Source organism: Olea europaea, unplaced genomic scaffold (assembly GCF_002742605.1).
Source record: "Olea europaea var. sylvestris unplaced genomic scaffold, O_europaea_v1 scaffold682, whole genome shotgun sequence".
Taxonomy (NCBI): domain Eukaryota; kingdom Viridiplantae; phylum Streptophyta; class Magnoliopsida; order Lamiales; family Oleaceae; genus Olea; species Olea europaea.
In genome coordinates, this window is record NW_019265206.1 from 107,707 (window position 1) to 129,478 (window position 21,772).

The window sequence follows — 21,772 nt, forward strand, 5'->3', positions numbered from 1 at the left end:
ATCGTGAGTAACCATGTGTATCTGAATGGCATACTAGATGCCAACAACCAAACTATATTTTTTTAATTGACACCGTAATTTGAGAATTATTCTCATGTATGAGAAAATTGGTCACGTCCTTGAGTAGCCCTTTCCAGATACACCTGCTGATAACTCAATTAAAGAAGAGGTGGCTACTGTAGTAAACGCAGTGATGACAATAGTACTGCAACGTATGTGATACTTGCAACTATGTCACTGAGTTACAAAAGCGACTTGAGAATATAGATGTTAACACATAATTCTTCATTACAAAGAGTTGTATGATGATAATCATGTGTGGAAGGATATGAGACTTCCAAACAACTATACCGGTGCAAAATCGATGCTTAGACACTAAAGATGATTGACGTTGAGAAATGTCTCAACGGTGTTCAATCATAAACAATTAACTAAGTTGTCACATGGTTCTGCAATCTTTGTCAGCTAAAACTATTCACAACTAATTATTAATTTAACGTGAATAAGTTCGAATGCAAAATTATTGAGTTGCTTAACATGTTTAGGACTGTTAAGCCCTTTATCAAAGTTGGTAGTGGGCAAATCATTGATTTCTCTAAAGATATTAAGAGGAAGTCTAAAGGGGCTTTATGAAAGCATCCAATATGGTTAAGATGGTCTAAGCGAAGGACAATACCAAATCTAATGACCCTTGGTTTCATTATAGAATAAAAGGTCATTGGAAGGAATATTGTATGGCTTACGTCTACTTCACGAGTTTTTTAGGTATCTGATAACAGATGTAAATCTCATATTTATACAAATATGGAGAAACTAAATAGAAATATACCACTGCGAAAGGGAGAAGTTAACCTACGTGATAGAGATGAGCAAATGTTGCTGCGTTGTCTGTAGGAGCATACTTCTTGCCGTTGCCTTTTGACTTAGTAATGGAATTAGAGAAATGTTGCTTTGTACCCACCATAGCTGGAACATTAAAATGAATTTCATGTTCAGACATGAAGCATTTTAATATTAAGGATAATTAATTGTTGCTTCTGCATATCTTGATTAAGATCTTAATAGTTGTGGTAAGTTACAAAATAACATTTATATTCTAAATACTAAGGGTTCTATAATGAATATAGAAATCATAAGGCATAAATGCGATAATCTAATTATTACTGAAATCTGGCATGACAGACTTTGTCATATAGATGAAAAGTAATTCCAAAGTTACATAGAGATGTATACTTGGGATTAATTGATTTTGACAAGTACAAATTATGCATGTCTGGCACAATGACCAAATCTTCTTTTACTTGAAAAAAAGAAAGGTCAGCATAATTACTGGTCTAATGCATAGTGATGCATATGGACTCGTGTCAATTAATGTTAGGTAATGTTTCTCTTATTTCATCAATGATCATATACTTGATGAAAACTCAAACATGAAACTTTTGAAAAGTTCAAGGGATTCAAACTAAAAGTAGAGAAACAAATAGGTAAAGATACCCTCACATTAAGATTCGATCAAGTGAGAATATTTTAAAGATAAAATCTAGATTATCTAAGAGAGAATGAGATTCTCTTGCAGTGAACTCTTCCACATACACTGCAGCATAATGGTGTATCTAAAAGGAGGAATCGTTAACTATTAGATATAATGCGATTAATATCAAGCCATGCAAATCTCCCAAAATTGTTTTGAGATCATGCATTGATTGCAGTGTGCAACACACTAAACCATGTCCCATCTAAATTGTTTAACAGAACTCCATATGAGTTATGAAAAGGCAATAGTCCCAATTTATCTTATATGAAAGTTTGGGGCCATTACGCTTATTTGAAGCGCCTTAAATCGGATAAATTTGAGACTAAATCTTATAAATACATATTTGTGGGATATTCAAATGAGACATTTGAATATAAATTCTATTATTATGAAGAAAGTCTTCCTCTCACGATATATCGTCTTCTTAGAGAAAATGTTTACCCTAGGGAAGGATAGTGGGAGTAAAATAGAACTTGAAAGAGTTCAAGAGTCCACAGATATAGTCAACCAAGTAGATAAATTCGAGTTTGATCTCATATCTGATATGGGACATACACTTGATCAGGAAGTAAAGACTCCTGAGAACATGTCAGCTCCATGTGAATCTAGTAGGATCATTCGACCTTCAAGAAGGTGCGAATCCATGATTACTAATCAGATATTACTGATCGAGGATAATGAACCTGCTAGTTGCACCAAAATAAAGTCAAGTGTTGACTTAAAAGATGCAGTAAGAGGCCATGAAACTCGAGATGAACTCGACGTATGTGAACAAGGTTGGACCTTGGTCAAGTCTCTTGATGGAATAAAATCCATAAGTTTTTGTAAATAGTTTACAAGGAAAAGGTCGATATGGATGGAAATATCCATATATACAAAGCAAGGCTAGAAGTGAAGGTTAAGTGTTAGCCTTGGCGAAACCTTTATCCTGTAGCCTTATTGAAGTCCATTCGAGTTTTGCTTGCAACAGTTGCATATCGTGATTATAGGTTAAGAAAATTCTCTTGGAGCTGAAATCTTCGATTTGATGGAAAAGTCAAAGTTTTTGATTTTATCAAATTTGAAGATGAATTGTGTGTTTACAAGAAAATAGTGGGAGCATTGTCGTATTGCTAACATATTAGAAAACGACATCCCTATGTTTCAATCGTTAAAATAATGGTTGTTAAATGACTTATTCTTGAATAATATGGGGAGAAGCAACTTGATCTATAGAGATAGATCTAGAAGGTTGCTTAACTCGTTCCAATCTATATAAAATATTGAAAAGATTTTATATGGAGAAATTGGTTTACTCTTAAACCGTATGTTGGAAAGGTTCCGAACGTGAAGCAACCGTTGATTCAATAGTAGAAACCTAATACATGATTACTTCAGAAGTAGCAAGGAGTTGCAATCTAGATCATGATGTTCATAAATGAATTTGGAGTAGTTCCTGATATTGTTGATCACATGCCATTGTATTGTGATAACAATAGAGACATTGCGAAAGCAAAGGAACTAAGGTCTCATCAATGATCAAAACATGTATTAAGGCGGTATAATCTCATCAGAGAGATAATACATAGAAATGACGTAAAGTAAAGAAAAGAACAAATTTTCACATTTAACAATATTGCAGATCCACTGACAAAGAGTTGTCGTAGCATAAACACGATCGTCATGTAGACTTATGATATTGGATAAATAAGTGATTGGATCTAGTGCAAGTGGTAGTTTGTAAGTATTATGCCCTATGTCCAATCAACTTTGGACATAAATACTTTGGATATATAATTAATGCAAGTTAATGACAGATCTATTATTTAATTAATAGACAATTAAATAAATAATAGAGTTCGTAGATTCAAATTTCCGTAATTTGTTAATCACAAGGAGTTGTGATTGTGAGATACAAATTATGTCTGATTGAATCTTAAATCGTCCGTGGTCGTAAGTAATAACGAGAAACGGATATCGTTATTACGGATAGATCATCACGTGTAGCATTTCTTACTTGTGAAGTAAGTAGCTGATCTCACAAGCTAAAGTATGATGACACTTAAATGAACACGTGAATGTTTTGTTATAGAACAAAATATTGGAGACTCGTCGAAAGATTTCACATGGATAACTATCTGAGTGTCAGTGGTTAATCTCTAACGTTCGGTAGTGGAATTGATCCTTTAACTTGAGGTCGTCATGATACCTTATATGAGGACAGTCATACTTTGGCAGTGTTGGATGTTGCTCTATAAAGGGCCCCTAATACGACATCGTTCGGGTACGTCAAGAATCATATGAAGGTTGTGATTGACCAATAAAGGATTCGTCACTATTAGATAGTAGGAGATTATGATCTACGTTTCATTCAATTAAGTCGATGATGAAATCATTGGTCAAGGTGTACTCATAAGTCGAAAAGGAGTTTTCGATTTGTATTGACTTAATAGTGGAGTGAAAGATATGATTGATAATCGAGATTGACATACTTCCATATCTCGTAATTGATCGGATCATATTAACGAAGGGATTATAGTTTTACGGTAAACGAATAAGTTTGATTTTGTCATACTACGTGACATTTCCCGTCACATGTATTGCCCTGACACATTGCTAGATGTCAATTTGGGATGGCGAGTGTGAATTGACGATAAATTAAAAGGGTGTTTTAATTTATCAATTTTGATTAGATCAAAATAATATTTCACGTCGTTAGGTACCGTGATCGGGAACCTGATAAGTCACACACAAAAGAGAATTAAAAGATTGCAATTTGTTAATTAATTAGTTTAACAATCGTTGGATAAATTAATTAATTGAATTTGTTATTTATATTTCCGAATTAATTAATTGGATTAATTAATTCACGGATCGGGTTTAATTAAATGGATTAATTTAACATTGGACCGGACCGGGCCGAGCCCGTTAGGGTTTATATAAATACATGGCTAGGGTCCGAGGTCCATATAGTTTTTATTATTCTTGCTGGCATAAAAGAGAAAATCCTGGTAGTTGCAATCTTATTTGCTGTGTGGATCACCATTAGAGGCTGGACAATTGGACAGCTGTGGATGGCGAGTCAAGATTGCTGTAACGAAAATAAAAGCAAAAGGTTTGCATAATTTTTCAAAGGTACAATCTTTATCACGATTTTTCTAAACACAAAGGGATCCTTGGTGGGAATCGAAATAATTTTAATTTTCAGCTGTGCATATATAAGTAGATTCCCAACAGCAGGCTCTTCAATATATCCTACCCCAGTTCAAATGAAAGACTTCCGCCCCGCAACAAGTGTTCAGTTCTTCACTTGCCACGCAGTTTATGAGATAAATCGGATTCATTGGACTTGTTCCACCGGTTTTGCGCTGATTATCAACTAGAATGGAATGTGTCTGGTGATTGTCTTAATTGCCACAGAAAAGGAGGAAAATGTACAACTAACAGAAAGAATGAATTTCGATGCGATAAAGGTACCATCGGCCTTTCAACATGATCTTTTCAGTTTTCATTATGGATGTATATTATTGAATATTGAGATAAAAAAATTATTAAATTAAGAAACTTTTTATATGACAATTTTTATTTTGTCAATCTGGCTCTTTCCCAATATAGTTATTTGCCCTGTTTTTCTTTGTTTCAAATTGAACTCAACCTTATCCTTAATTTGTTTGTAATGTATACACCAAATTTGGTAAAAAAAATTTCTCATTTTGTGGAAAGTAATTATTCAATATTATAACTATTTGAAAGACTTAATCAAAAAATAAAATAAAATAAAATAAATAAAAATCAGTTCATAGGACACAACTATTATTTGGATCATGATAATTGAATGTCCCTTTACAAAATTCCATCACCATATTATGATAATTTCAAAAGATGTTTGATATACATCACATTCTATAGTGTGGACATAATTTATATATGTTTTCATAGTCATCAACTTATGGTTCACGAGCAATATCTTTATTTGACCAAGTCTTGTGACGCCAAAATAATTTGCAATATCTTTTTGTTTATGAATGTACGTACATATAAAATGTTGACAAGATCCATTATTTTTCAATCTATAAGTCATAGATATATTTTTGTAATGTACAATTAGTAAAAATACAAAACACTTTTTAAATAAATAAATTTTGGTTATTGATAAATTAATGTTATTCATTATATAAAAAATAAACTATTCAAATAATATTTTTCTTAGTACCCAGAGTATTACTTTATAGGGCTTTAGTATAGTGTGTCGCACTACAATCACTATAGAGGTTATCCTTTTCTGTAAGTTTGTCTTTTAGCATTGTAATCTATAGAGGTCAAGTGATCTCAAATTTAATTAGAATTTAAATCATTTACAGAGAACAAAATTTGTTGAATTAATAGTCGTGGTTTTCTTTTGATACAAGTATAAGAGGAAATTTAGCAGAAAATCATGACTCCGACTGTGAGAAAATCAGAATCTAAATCATTTAGAAGTTGCTTAATCTAACATGTGTTTTGACTTCAGCTGCAGGAAGGATTAAATTGAAACTGGTTTTACTTGCAGGTAACTCTTCCAAATTTCAGTACCATTTCTTTTGTTTTTTAATTTATAAACATTGTTGTCTTTTTTCATCGCAGGTGTTTCAGCTGCAGCGGGAGTCCTCATCTCCACAATCTTGTTCACTTTCAGGAGGAGGAAGTACTTGCTGAATTTGAAGGGAAAAACTCAAAACCATAAGGACATTGAACTCTTCCTGAAGAACAATGAGAAGCTTACACCAAGAAGATACAACTATTCTGTTCTTAAGAAAATGACTAACTCATTCAGTGACAACTTAGGGAAAGGCGGCTTTGCTAGTGTGTATAGAGGAAAGTTACCTGATGGCCATCTTGTAGCAGTAAAGATTTTAAAAGAATCGAAAGGCAATGGAGAAGAATTTATCAATGAGGTAGCAAGTATCGGTAAAACTTCCCACGTTAACGTTGTCGCTCTCCTGGGATTTTATTTTGAGGCTTCCAAAAGAGCTCTCATTTACGAGTTCATGCCCAATGGATCTCTTGAGAAGTTCATGTGCAACAACACCTCCATATCAAGATGTCAATTAGGATGGGAAAAATTGTTTCAAATTGCTGTTGCTAATGCTAAGGGAATAGAATACTTGCACCAAGGATTTAATACACGGATTTTGCACTTCGACATAAAGCCTCATAACATTCTTCTGGATGAAGAATTGAACCCTAAGATATCGGATTTCGGCTTGGCTAAACTTTGCCCCAATAGGTCTAGTAGAGTTTCGATGTTAGGGGCTAGAGGAACAATAGGATATATTGCTCCAGAAATAGCTTATAGAAACGTTGGCGACATTTCTTACAAGTTGGATGTCTATAGCTATGGTATGATGCTTTTGGAAATGGTTGGAGAGACGAAAAATACTGACGTCAGAGTTGATCATTCAAGTGAAAAATATTTTCCTGATTGGATCTATGAGCACCTCGAACAGAACTTTGAGCTTGATTTTAACCGAGTTGAAAACGAAGATGAAGTTTCGAAAAGGAAAATGGTAATAGTTGGCCTGTGGTGCATACAAACTGATCCTAAAACTAGACCATCAATGAGCAAGGTTATAAAAATGTTAGAAGGGAGTATGGAATCTCTTCAAATCCCACCAAAACCCTACTTTTTACAGCCAAGAGCAGCAGAAAACTTTTCAACTAGTGAGTCGCTAGTCACTCTCTCCTAGGTTCATGAAGTTTAGCTTCTTGGAATCCCACGGTGTTTGGTGGCTCCTATTTACTGCACAATATAGGCAGTTATCTATGTTGTTTTGCTATTGTAATTTTTAAGTTGTTAACACATCTCCTGTCTCAATGTTTATTAAATTTCTTCTTGGAGATCAAGCTTGGCAATTCATGAGCATAATGTTTATTTCTATGTCATATTGAGCTTGATTGCAGATATCATTCCAATTCCCAGGTACTCCATGACTTCCACCCATGGAAGATCTTGTAGGTTTCTGGCTTTGAGAATGAGGCTGCGCATAGTAGCCATCATGGGTGCAACATCTGATACTCTGTCCACTCGTGAAAGAGTCGAAACTTTTCTCTAAAAATTCAGCTTTTAGAATTTTCTCCACGTTTTATGTAAAAACTAAAATGATTATACTTTTGAACAGGTGAAAAGTACATTTCTCGTGCAGCCAAAATCTGATAACTTTTCCCTTTTATATCAGTTATAAGTCTCCACTTTAATGTAACAAAATATAGAACTTCCTCCTCCAAGAAGTTTCTTTTTGCCCTGTTCTTCATTTTATTGCTGATTTTGATTTGTTTCTGGTGGTCTTAGTACAGATTTTTCTGTGTTCTTTCATAGAAAAGTTATCGACTTGACAGTCTGGCAAGAGGTACAAGTAATCCTTCAGAATGACAGGAATAATGTAGGAATCATGCACCGCCAGTTGCAGCTTGGGTGTTTTTCGAGCTTTCCAAGTTCTAACCCTTGAACTGAATAAGGGAGAACCTGTCCGCCTTACACAAATGTGCAAATGTCCAATTGACATTTGCCTCAACTTCATGTGTCACATTTTAGCCATCGTTTCAAGGGTTGTGATGGGGAAGGCCCCATTTTTAATAGCATTTATGTCTGCATGTAATTCCATTTAGGATTGATTATGTCAAGATAGTCCAAAGGATCTCTTTTAAGATCATGCCCCGTTCGAGTCTCTTTCTCTAAAAATTTATTATTTTTTTAAACTCATTTTCAATCACATATTCTTCCAATAAAATAATTCAAAACATTTTCCTACTTTTTCATCACACATTCTAAAGAAAAACACTATTATAAAATTCATTTTTTCCAAAATGCACAAACTAACATCCTCAAATCTAGATACCCAAATTGAGAAGTATTATTATTTAATTCTCTTAAGATCATAAATGCGAAAAACGATTAGATATTTCTTTAACATAATAAATATCAATGACTTTGAAGATATTTTGTACACCGTTTGGTACTAATTTAAATCATATTTATCTAAATCAAAGTCAAACAATCAATTTTAACCACATATTTCATGGGTCCCACAACTTTTCAACCATAAATTTCAAAAAAGTTTATCAAAATCTACTAAAATCTAATTTTAATACCTACCAAATAGGGGCCTAATAAAAATATAAGACAATTAAATTAAATATTAACTTTATTTTCAAAATGAATTCAATATTTAAATGTGATAGTACTAAGTTCGTTGCACCACAAGTACTCGTCTCGGATCATTTTCTTGCCTTCATTATCTGAAAAATGGGAAGAGATAACACGGAATGAGCTAACACTCAATAAACAAATCTTGTACATATGATGCATGTTTATGATATGCATATGCTTAATTTTAAAATAAATAACTTTTTTTTCAACATGTGCCCCCTTTCTTTAATTTTATTTTTTCATTTTTTAATAATGATAATGTGAGCTTACTTTAGTGTATCGGTTAACCCATCAGAATACAATGGACAATTATTATTTGGAACTCGATTCATTCTACCGACAGTATTGCAAAGTGGTTAACATTAACATTAAACATTTAACATTGGTTAGATGCATCAATCCCCTACGTCCTATTTTCCACTCACACCTTTAATGAAATAGACGTACACTTCTTAGCAAAAACATCCGGGATACATATTTTTTTATAATATTTATTGACTCATTGATATTTGAAAACTTTTTATTTCTTAAAACTTTAAGTGTGCTTATAGATGCATTGACATACATGAATATGTCATGAGAAGCACTAATGACATAAAACATAATAATCAAATATCATATTCACATAATAGGAACTTTAGGTAACACATTTGTACATTTAACAATGTAACATATGCATGAAGACAAAGGAAGGTTTACTTACTTGAAATTGATTGAAATTTAAATTTGAATGGCAAGTAAGGATGCTCCCGCTTACGAAGTTAATGTATCAAAAATACTAGCTCATTATCATCTATTTGTAAACTTCAACAATATGATTAGACATCACTCCAGTCTAGACCATTGTTCTAATAATTTAAATTTACTTGTTATTGTTTTCATTAAATTCCAAGTCTTAAAGAAAACTGTAGAGAATTATAAGAACTAAAAGGGAACCTACTATTGAAACAAAACAGTTTTGTCCCATATGGGTCATGTTTGGTTAAATTTCTAACGATGAAATAGTTTCTTTCTCTACTTAAATTAATGCTTTTATAACACTAGAATAGAGAGACAAGAAGAAAAGTGAAAACTGTTACTGATCATATATAGCGGTCCAATGAGGTCCACATGGAAGCCCCATATTCATACGCATGGCATTGGGTCGAGTAAAAGAAGAGTTATGGACGAGATCAATAGGCGAGGTTGTTGCATTGAATGTTGAGCTCATTTTACTAGAATTCTCCAAAGTGGTTCTAGCCTTTGATCGCGCGAAGTGGGATTACTTATTTCTGCCGAACCCCATAGCTTCTGAAGTCCTTGACACTCGGAAAAGGGTTTGATAAGCGTATCTTAGGGATTGATTGATGTGACGTTCTCATTAAATAAGTGTCAAGAATGTTAGCCTAGGGATATAGAGTGGTTGGCCCCTTGTTCTGTTAATGTAATTAATGTGAGGTAGAGTTAATGTGATGTCAGGGTCTAATAGATTAATGTGATGCCAGGGTCTAATAGATCAGGCCACGTGGATCGGATCTAACGATAACCACATCGGCCTGATCACTATAAATAGCTAATTCTTGTATCATTTTGAACATAAAAAGAAAACATTATATATTTCTCCATATAAAAAGAAAACATTATATATTTCTCCATATAAAATTATCCATTGCTTCCACCTTCTTCTTCCACAAATATACACATTTACAATCAACATTACAAAATAAGTCCACGTGTATATTGTCTTTGAACGACATTTTTTGATCATTTTTGGAGGTCAACAAAGACTATAAGTTGAAGGACTTCATTCAATTTAGACTATGTAGATAGAAAAAAGGAAAAAAAAGTGATGGCAATAGACAATATATACGTGCAAAATCGATTATGTTAGCAACATTCAATACAAAGCCAAAATATGAAATATGCAGGGCTTAGAAAATAAAATAAACTGTAGATCATATATTATTCTAGAAACTAAAATAGTTACCAAAAATAAAACGAAGAAACTAGGTTCTTAATCTCAAAAGCCAAATTAAAACTTAGCTAGTGCACATCTATTTTTTTTTTTTTTTCAAACTCTAAAAATACTGTCCGGTTCAACCCATTTTTCACACTAGTTATCTACAATCTATATCCTACATTTTATAGTTTAAATTACTCATTCTCAATTCAATTCCTTATTTCGTTATTCAATTATCAATCTATTCAATTCATCTATTATATTTCTCATTCCTTATATTTTCTCACTTTATCTCAATTTTATAATTCATCTATTGTATTATATACTTTTATTTCATATTTATACATTTCAATTTCATTTTACACAAATGGAACCCAATATTTATGTTGAGTGTTTGTTTAGTGATAACTCACCATTGACACCACAATTTCAATTCCATAATGATTTAGACATCAGCGATGTACATGAGGAATAGACATCCAATTGATATAGATGGTATTGATGAAAAAGCGGAACTCGAAATAATTGATGCAAGAGGGAATCGAAAATTTAAACAAACTGAAAAGTATTGGGAACACTTCAATTTGGTTTCAACGGGTCATACAGTCTGCGGAGTCCAAGAATCTAAAGCAACTTGTAAATATTGTCAAATATAATTGACATAGCAAAAGGGAATCGAAACTACTCACCTTAACCGTTACTACAAGAAATGTTCAACCAAACATGGACTTATTGGCCATACACAAACACAACTTCAATTTGGTACTCCCTTGATAATTGTATTTTATACACTTATTCGGTACCTTAAATAGAAATATTTGATGGTTCTTTTGACAAATTATATCCTTTGTATTTTATGTTTAATAGGTAAAATTTTATGAAGGAAAGAAGCAAAAGCATGCAAAATTGGAGAAAAGAATTAAATCGCATGAAATCCAAAGTTCGGGGGCTAAAGTGCAAATATTCAAAAGTTGTGTTGAAGCTCAAGATGAAGATCCGAGAGTGTTAAGAGTTAATTGGATGAAGAAAGATATCAAAGGGGTCAAATTTAAGCAAAATATGATCACAAATCAATTTCCAACCGAAAAGCTATGCTCTAGAATTTTAGGCTCACATTAAGACCCATTTTTGACATGGAAAGCGATTCAATCGAGAATGATGTCTCAAGCAAAATTGTAGCACTTTGAGTTATCTTTCCAAAACATCTTGAATCACCTCAATTAAATAACAAGAGAGAAAGTTATGCTAAAAATACTGAAAGAAGTACGTGTTATCTATTCGAAAAGTGGCACTGGAGATTCAGAGAGGTGGCGCCATTTTTGGTGTGAAGCTGTGATGCTGCATTTCAAGCGTCACGACACCGCATCCCAGATGCGTTAGGGCACAATTTTGGCCCCTTTTTGAGTCCATATGAAAACCCTATTCTTCCAACACGGCAAGGGACCTATAAATATTAAATTCCTCACACTTTAAGGGGGTTCTACAGATTCTAGAGGCAAAAACACTTCTTAAGAGAAATGGGGAGAGATTCAAAGGGAGAAGACAACTCCAAATTCATCGTGTGAAGCATAAATTGGAAGGAGAAATTCTTGGTACAAGATCCACTTTTTCTTCTACATACTCTTATTAAAAATTCGGTGATGTACTCTAAGATAATTTGTTGTTGCTCTTCTTTTATTATGCATAGCTAAATCCATTGTTAGGGCGAATAATGTAACCAATTTCAGATCCTTTATATTTTCTTATTAAGATTCTTGGATTTTAATTTTTCCATGTGTTGATTCTTGCTATGGACTGATTGCATTAAATTATCTGATTGATAATTTGATAAATTTTGTGAATCCTTTACAAATAGAGATATGAGTTTAGGATTTAGACCATGTACTAAAATCTAGTAATTGGTATAATGAGTAGAGATACCTATGACATTTATTGCGGTCATTATTAAAATCCTAGGATGAAGAAATCGTTTAACTAAGTTAAATTTGCATAGAGATATGAAATTTAATTAGTTGAATATGCTCAATGAGAACTTGAAGGGGTAAATTGAATACAATAGGAGAATTCGATCAAACACTACATTAGAATTGAGTCTTAATTTGAGATGTAAAGGTAATCAATATGTGAAATTATTCTGTCCTAACGTCCTCTAATTATTTGATCTTACAAATAAGTGTGTGAGAATTTATTTATTGTTTAGAATTAAGATTTAAACTCAAATCACTATAACTTTTAATTTATTTTCATCAAATAGTAGTTAAAAGAAAACTGAATTAAATACTAGAAAATAGTCATTGTGGGATCGACAATCCGAACTCTTAGGTCCACTATTACTCGTTACGATTCATACACTTGCGAAACTAAAATATACAACAAGTTTTTGGCGCCGTTGCCGGGGACTATTACTTTTAGTCTTAATTTATTTTTATTTTTAATTGTTATTTGATTTTTTTTTCTTTTATTTACAGAAAATTGTGTTCATTGTATGTTCCGTGCTCAAGGCGACGATCTTGAACCATTTGATTAAGAGATAGAACGTACATTCAGACGAAGATGCAAAGAACACAAACAAAAACAGCATCATCAAGTGACTGACAATCAACAAATCCCTATCCCTATTCAGCTGATTAGACAAATGGCCGCAAGAGTGGTGGCACCACCGGAACAGCAGCATGAGCGAGGGGAAGTAAATGAAGTTGATTTGCCAGTATCAATGTTCCTGACACCTATAGCAGCACCCATGCGCTCCAATATCATGTATCCAGATTTTCGGGTGAATAACTTTCAGATCAGGCCAAATTGGATTAACTTGATGAGCAACACTCTCCAATTCTACGAGTTACCTCATGAAAATTCGAACACTCATATCTCCAGATTTCTCGGGAACTATCAGAACTTTCATGCTCTGGGAGTCAATGAAGATGCTATTAAACTACGATTATTTTCATTTACATTGAGAGATGCTGCATTGGAATGGTTAGATGTTGAGCCTCATGGGAGCATTACTACATGGGAAAAATTGACCAGAAAATTTTGCAACAAATTCTTCCCATCGGCCACAGTAGCTAAAATCAAATTGGAAACTCAAACTTTTCAACAGAAAGATGGAGAAAGCTATCACGAGGCACGGAATAGATTTAATGAGCTAATGAGAAAAAAGTCCAAACCATGGAATCACTCTAGGAAACCAAGTGCGGTACTTCTACACCGGACTTACACCTCTGTCAAAATCTCAAGTTGATGCCTCTGCTGGTGGATCAATCATAGGGAAATTAGTATAACAAACCATGGACCTATTTGAGTAAATTGCCACCACACATTTAATGTTCTCATCAGAAAGAGTGGTACCACCAAAGGCAACAGGAATGCATGACAGCACAACATCTGCTAATGCACAGATAGTAGCTTTAACAAAACAGGTAGAGATACTTGTAAAATTGCAAACATATGGAGTAAATGTAATGATGGCCATTTCAACATGTGAGAATTGTGGGAGAAATCACTCTACAGAGAGCTGCATGATGCTCACTTCTTCAGAGGAACAAGTAAAATTAATTCAAAATAACTCCCATAAGTTCAACTCATATGGGAATAATTTCCAACAAGAAAGAAGACTAAGTTTGGGAAAGATGTTTCAACAATATGTGCAGAAGGCAGACAAGATGTTCCAGCAAATTGACACGAACTTTCAAAATTAGCAGGCATCCATCAAGAAACTGGAGACACAAATTGGTCAGATAGCGCAACAACTTGTAGATCGTCCACAAGGGACTTTGCCAGGCAATACAATGATAAATCCCAAGGAACAGATGATGGCAATTAAAATAGTGGAGAACGAACTACCCAGGGCCCCCGTGAAAGTTTGAAGCGTATGTACATCCACTCTCGTTTCCCCAAAGACTTCGAAAGAAGTCGATGGAGCAAAATATTCATGTTATAAATACAAAGAGCGAGGTACAATCGCCAGAGATCACTACTGAGAGACCCAAAAGAAAAGATGACCAGGAAGTGATTGATGAAGCTACAAGGGTAGAAAAATTTGCACCAAACGCAACTGAAAATGGAGAAAATACAGAAACATCAGCTGCCAAAACACCAAGTCTAGACAAAGCTTATATATCTCCCAATCCCTTTCCTCAAAAGCTCAAGAAAAACAAACAAGACACATTATGAAAAATTCCTCGATGTTCTCAAAAAGCTCCAGATCAATGTTCCGTTCATTGATGCGATACTACAAATTCCAAGCTACACAAAATTTTTGAAAGAGATGTTGACAAAGAAAAGAAAGCTTCCGGAGTTTAAAACTATGGCATTAACTGAGGAAAGTAGTGCAAGAGTCCAGAGAAAATTGCCTCCTAAATTGAAAGATCCAGGGAGTTTTACTTTACCAATTTCAATTAGAAATTCCTGTTCAATTAATACATTGTGTGACACTAGTGCTAGTATCAATCTAATGTCATATTTTGCTTACTTAGAAATTGGGACTGGGTGAAGTCAACTCACCATCAATAATGCTACAGCTAGTTGATAGAACAATCGTAAAACCACGTGGCAAAGTTGAGGATGTACTCGTAAAAGTAGGAAATTTAATATTTCCTGTGGATTTCATTGTATTGGACATCCCAAAAAATCGAGACATTCCAATTATATTGGGTCGGCTGTTCAGGAAATTATTTCTTTCGATTTAAAACTACCGCAGGTGTACGGCTTATTAACAAGTAATAAAGTGGATTAAATGAGTTCGAATATCGTTCCACAGAGATTGATTAGTTCAATTTTACCTATCGTCACCTTAATCGAAACTAAATTACTAAAGTGGATGTTAACCTAATTAAAACCCTAATTTTGGAAAGAAAATCCTAATTATGCAATTTTCATTAAGTATGCAAAACAATATTTTTAATACTCTAGAATGAAATCAAATGTTGAGAACGCATGTTTGCTGTAATCAATAGGAATTAAACACACTAGGATCACTATTTCTCGTGCAATTATCACTTTAAAACCTTAGTTTCACAATATGACAACACACTTCAATTGTGACGAATCAATGTTCCTAAATCTATCAAATACTCTCTCTCGAGATGTATCAAACCTATTTCTACATACCACCGGCCTATATTTCTATGACAAGTGCATATGTAAACATACATGCGATTTTATGAATACTTAAAGATTCACGTAGGGCATAGAGGTATATTTCTATCCCCTATCGGACCCTACGATGATTTATATTATGTCAAACTTATTTCAATTCTCTAGAATGTAAGAATACATCACCCAAACTCACACAATTACGGGTCCTTAATTGCGAAAACAATAATTGCATATAAATCATTCAAATCAATAGAAATATGTCTTAATGTCAAATTGTAAAACTAGAAAATTAAAGATCAAATTACATGGTATATCGATCTCCTAACACATAAAAATCTAGCCTAACATGGTTAAAATAAAATAATACATCAGATTTTGGATAAAAGGCATTATCAGACTATGAAATCTTGAGAAATCTTGAAACTCTTCCTGTAAATCTTCGTTCTTGTGCTCAAAATCCTCTCCAAGAAGTGTTTTTCTGCTTCCAATACCGTTCTCCCTCTTTTTGGAGGTTTTTTGGTATTTATATCGCGTGAAAATTAGGTTATCAAAAGAGTTTCAGTCGTATAAGGAAACTACAGAATCGGCCCCGAATCTTGTTCTATGCGATTGCATAGAGTAAAAAAAATTGAGAAAAAATTCTCGGGAGGCCTCTATGCGACCGCATAGAAGTTTATACTATGCGACCGCATAGTTATGCGATTCTTTCCGCCGAATAGCTTTTAGTATTTTGGTCATGATTTTTTCTCTTGATTTCCGATTGAAGTGATTCAAAGCTCATTGGGAAGAAAACTCAAATATATACACTTTTGATAGAAATAGACTTCCTCAAAATCTGATGTTTACTATGTCAAAAATGGATCTCAAGTAGAAACTAAAAATCACAAGAATAGTTTTTTCGCCTGAAAGTTGATACTTAATAATACTTCGATCATATTTCACCTCTTTGACTTCGTTCCTCATCCAATTGACCTCTAACACTCTTGAGCCTTAATTCCGTTTCCTGTCTCATCTATAGATTATTTGCAACTTGGTCCCCGAACATTCAGTTTGATTCATTTTGGTCCTTTTTGCTTGTTTCTTTTATTTCCATCATCTCATAATATCACCAAATTGGTACTTAGCTCATTCACTTCCTTGATTTGTCCCTCAAACTTTGGATAATTGCACTTTGGTCCCTAAGCTATCACTTTGCTCCATTTTAGTCCTTTTTCGGCTCTTTTATCCTGAATTCCATCATTTCCATAGAAACACCTACATTGCATGAATTCAATGAGATTAAGTCACAATTTAAATATTTTTTCTGTAATTAAATCATGTTTGTGATCTAAATAAGTGTGCAAAAACACACTTATCATAGGCCATTCTTAGCAACAGGACGAATCCTTATTGATATGGAAAATGGAGAACTAATCTTGAGGGTGGAGGACAAGCAGGAGATATTCAATATTTACACCCAACATGAGAAACCTCCCAATAAAAATGATTGCTATAGAATTGATGAAGAAGAGCCACCTGATCAACGAAGCTGTCAGAACAAAAAACCAAATCTTGGGGAATTTCTTGGTAGAGATGAGAATGGACAAATCAAAATCTGGAGAGCAAAAAAGGGTTGCATGAATAAAAATTGCACAGAGTGCAATAATGGAATAACTTGGTTTAAGCCACCATGATAAATCAGCGGCACAAGTCAAGCTAATGACTTAAAAGAAGCGCTTCTTGGGAGGCAACCCAAGCTTTTATTTTATTTAATTTATTTTGTTTTCAAAGTTATAGGATAGTTTAATTTATGGTTTATTCAGGAATCATTACCCATACCCTTTTTACCCATAGGTCTTCGAGTAATTAAGTGGTTATTAGATGTTTGAGCTAAGTAACTCTTGTTCCATGAGTTTAAATTTTTCAAATTTTATTTTTCAGGAACATGACGTCGCGGAACACTCAAACCAACATGGACATGGAAAAAATGGAACAAATCTCAAGTTTGAGGGAGAATGTGGAAGAAGAATCGATCAAATGCAACACCAAGGCACTACAACATCATAGGCAATACAGACATTTCAGGGAAGCCTCCTCATTTTCCTTTAACTTTCACATTGAAGACAATGTTTAGTTTAAATTTGGGGGAGTGTATTTTTATTAATTACCTTATTGCCTACCTAAAATTTTTGTGTGAGTTGGATAGTTTGGCTTATAATTACGTTTTACTTTGAGATTTGGTGTTGATTTATGAACTGTGGATAGGATACATGCTAGATTAATTGATGCTCAACCTTGTAAAACTTGAAATAATACATGCAATAGAATTGAGTCTAACACTATGATGAAACGAGTTGATTGATTTGTTACATAGGTTGATTTAAATAGACATAGATGCTTTACCTAAATCATAATAAATTATATATCCTTAGACCAAATTTAGAACAGTTTGGGGGCATTTTACAGTTGTAGAAAGATGCGGATGTGAATGTAGATTCCATATGTGAAAATTTATGTGTGGATTATCTTAGACTAACATAATGAAACGAGGCGAAAGTCTTAAGTTGGAGGTTAGTTTGTTTGAATAAGTGTGTAAAATGGGCATTGTACTAATCAAGGCATATACATTTGAAATTTAAAAACTTTTCTTTGAAGTCTTCATGACTCGAGTAATTAAGCTTGCAAGAGTATCTTAAAATCTGATGCCCTAAAGTCGTCTAACTTAGGAGTCATCGGTGTAAAACTCACTACATGGGTCATTTACAAGGCAATAAAAGATGAAATTGTAATTGAAATGAAAATTGGTTCTCTTCGAAACCTTTTTGACTCGGGTCAGTAAACCTATAAGGGTGTTTAAAATCTGGTGCCCTAAAATCATTTGATTTGGGAGTCATCGGCCTAAAGCCTACTACAGGGGTCATCTAGAAAGATTAATGAAGAGAATACAAATAAATAAATAAATAAATAAATGTAAAAATCAGAAAAAACAAGTGCATAAAAAGAGTAAAAGCACTAAATACATTGGTTAAGCCCAATACTTGTTTGAGAGAATTTGACTTTCGATGAAGGATAATTAGCTAGTTGAGTTGTGATGGTCAAAGCAATCAAATAATTAGAGAATCCCTATTCATTGAAGTGTTGACTTGCAACTAGTAACGTCCACTTAAACTCTAGAAGGTAAGGATAATAATGAAATATTAGACATTGGAAAGGAGTGAAAAAGAACAAGTTTGGGGGTGTGTGAATCTTACGAGTGATGAAAGGACATATATGACCATGAAGGATCAGGAATTGGAACAACTTGTTAATTCATTAATGTCTACTTAATTCTTTATGCACACACGTCGATTTTGCATTGGAAGAGTGAATATTAGTTTGGTATTGTAACTTTGAAGCATGTTCGTGGAATTAACACTTAAATCTTGAATCCTGAGGTGAAAAGCTAGATTGTCCAATCAAATATTTTTGCATGATTGTGTGTTTACTACTATTTAGTTTATAGTTTTGTTTGAGGACAAACAAATGTTTAAGTTTGGGGGGGTATTTGATAAGTATATTCTATACACTAATTTGGTACCTTAAATAGCAATATTCGATGGTTCTTTCGACAAATTATATCCTAAATATTTGTATTTTATGTTTAATAGGTAAAATTTTATGAAGGAAAAGGACTTGAAGGAAAGAAGCAAAATTGGATAAAAGAGCTAAATCGTATGAAATCCAAAGTTAGAGGACTAAAGTGTAAATATTCAAAAGCTGTATCAAACCTCATGATGAAGATCTGAGAGTTTTAGGAGTTAAATGGATGAAGAAAGATGTCAAAGGGATCAAATTTAAGCAAAATATGATCACAAACCAATTTCCAACCGAAAAGCTATGCTCTGAAATTTTAGCCTCAGATTAAGACCCATTTTTGACATTGAAAATGATCAAATCGGAGAATGATGTCTGAGAAAAGTTGTATTCCTTTGCGTTTTCTTTCCAACGCATCTTGGATCGCCTCAATTGAATATCGGGAGAGAAAGTTATGCTAAAAATACTGAAAGAGGTGCGTGCAGTCTATTCGAAAAGTGGCTCCACAACGCCACTTTAGGGCGCTGTGACGCTGTATTCCAGGCGTCGCGGCACCACATCCCAGATGCGTTAGGGAGCTATTTCAGCCCGTTTTTGAGTCCATATGAAAACCCTATTCTTCCAACATGGCAAGGGACCTATAAATACGAAATTTCTCACTTTAAGGGGGTTCTACAGATTCTAAAGACAAAAACACTTCTTAAGAGAAAGGAGGAGAGATTCAAAGGAAGAAGACAACGCCAACTTCATCGTGTGGAGCATAAATTGGAAGAAGGATGAATTCTTGGTGCAAGATCCACTTTTTCTTCTACATACTCTTATTATAAATCCGGTGATGTACTTTAAGAAAATTTGTTGTTGTTCTTCTTTTATTATGCGTAGATAAATCCATTATTAGGGCGAATAATGTAACCAATTTGAGATCCTTTATATTTTCTTATTAAGATTCTTGGATTTTAATTTTTCCATGTGTTAATTCTTGCTATGGATTGATTGCATTAAATTATTTGATCGATAATTTGATAAATTTTGTGAATCCTTTACGAATGGAGATTTGAGTTTAAGATTTAGACCATGTAGTAAAATTCAGTACATTTTTATAACAAGTAGAGATACATATGCCATTTATTGCGGTCATTATTGAATTCCTAGGACAAGAAATCGTTTAACTAAGTTAAATTTACATAGAGATATGGAATTTAATTAGTTGAATAGGCTCAATGAGAACTCAAGAGGGATAAATTGAATACAATAACAGAATTCGACCGAACACTACATTAGAACTGAGTCTTAATTTGAAATGTAAAGGTGATCAATAGGTGAAATTATTTTGCCCTAACATCCTCTAATTATTTGATCTTACAAACAATTGTGTGAGAATTTATTTATTGTCTAGAATTAAGATTTAAACTCAAATCACTATAACTTTTAATTTGTTTTCATCAAATAGTAGTTAAAGGAAAATTGAATTAAATACTAGAAAATAGTCCTAGTGGGATCGACAATCTAGACTCTTAGGTCCACTATTACTTGTTACGGTTCGTACACTTGCGAAACTAAAATATACAACATACCTCTCCCAATATTAATTCTACTTCACTAAGGCCCAGTTTGATAGGGATTTTTTTCCATGGAAAATGGAAAAAGTTTTCCATTTCCACCCAAAAATTGGTCTTTGATGGCAAAAAGTTCCATGGAAAACATTTTCCATTTCTCCCCTCACGTAACCTAATTTTCTTGGTTTTCAAGGAATTCCAATTCCTTGGGTTTTGGTGAGAAATGGGTTTTCCAACTTTTTATTATTCATTTTTTTTTTTTACAATGGAAACAAATTCTATCCAGAATTAGGAAAAAAATTATCCATTTAATTGACAATTTTCATGAAAAAAGTCAAACAAACACCAAAAGATCTAAAATTTTAACATTTTTTATGACAATCAAATACATTTAAGTAAAACAAGTTCTAGACAATTCAATACCCTGGAATTCGTTTTATTTCCATCTAAATTTCATTCTTACAATCAAACGGATCCTAAGCAAATCAATCAACTGGAAAGAAAATTACTGTGAATGAATAGTCATTTTCATTGTTGGAGCTGAGTTACTTCTAAGCATAGTGGAAAACAAACATTTCAAAAGCTCGTGCAAGAATACTTTCAACCAAGTGAAGTTGGGGTAAGTAAAAATACTCTTTGTTACGATTACATTGATTATTTTGTTAGACATAAAATAGTTGATACATGAATTACAAAAATATGACGATGTTATACATTTTACATTGGATTTAAGGGAAGTAATAAATTGAAAAAAAAAAAAAAGTTATGTAGCTACAAACGTTCACAATATAGATCCACTTTGGGTAATGAACAAAAGAATAATTATTTTTAAAATAATCGAGTTCCCTCACAATTTTAATAATATATTTAATGTTATTATGTAAGCGAGCCCCTTTATTCTGAATTCATTAATTCAGAATGAATCAAAT

General features: G+C 33.2%; 1 protein-coding gene across 1 annotated transcript; it reads left to right on the forward strand.

The window, feature by feature from the left end:
- The first annotated feature begins 6,152 nt into the window (after positions 1-6,152).
- On the forward strand, positions 6,153-7,239 carry LOC111390453 (LEAF RUST 10 DISEASE-RESISTANCE LOCUS RECEPTOR-LIKE PROTEIN KINASE-like 2.3). Its single transcript, XM_023015501.1, has one exon. The coding sequence runs from the start codon at positions 6,310-6,312 to the stop codon at positions 7,237-7,239; it is 930 nt and encodes a 309-aa protein (XP_022871269.1). The 5' UTR covers positions 6,153-6,309.
- Positions 7,240-21,772: the final 14,533 nt, after the last annotated feature.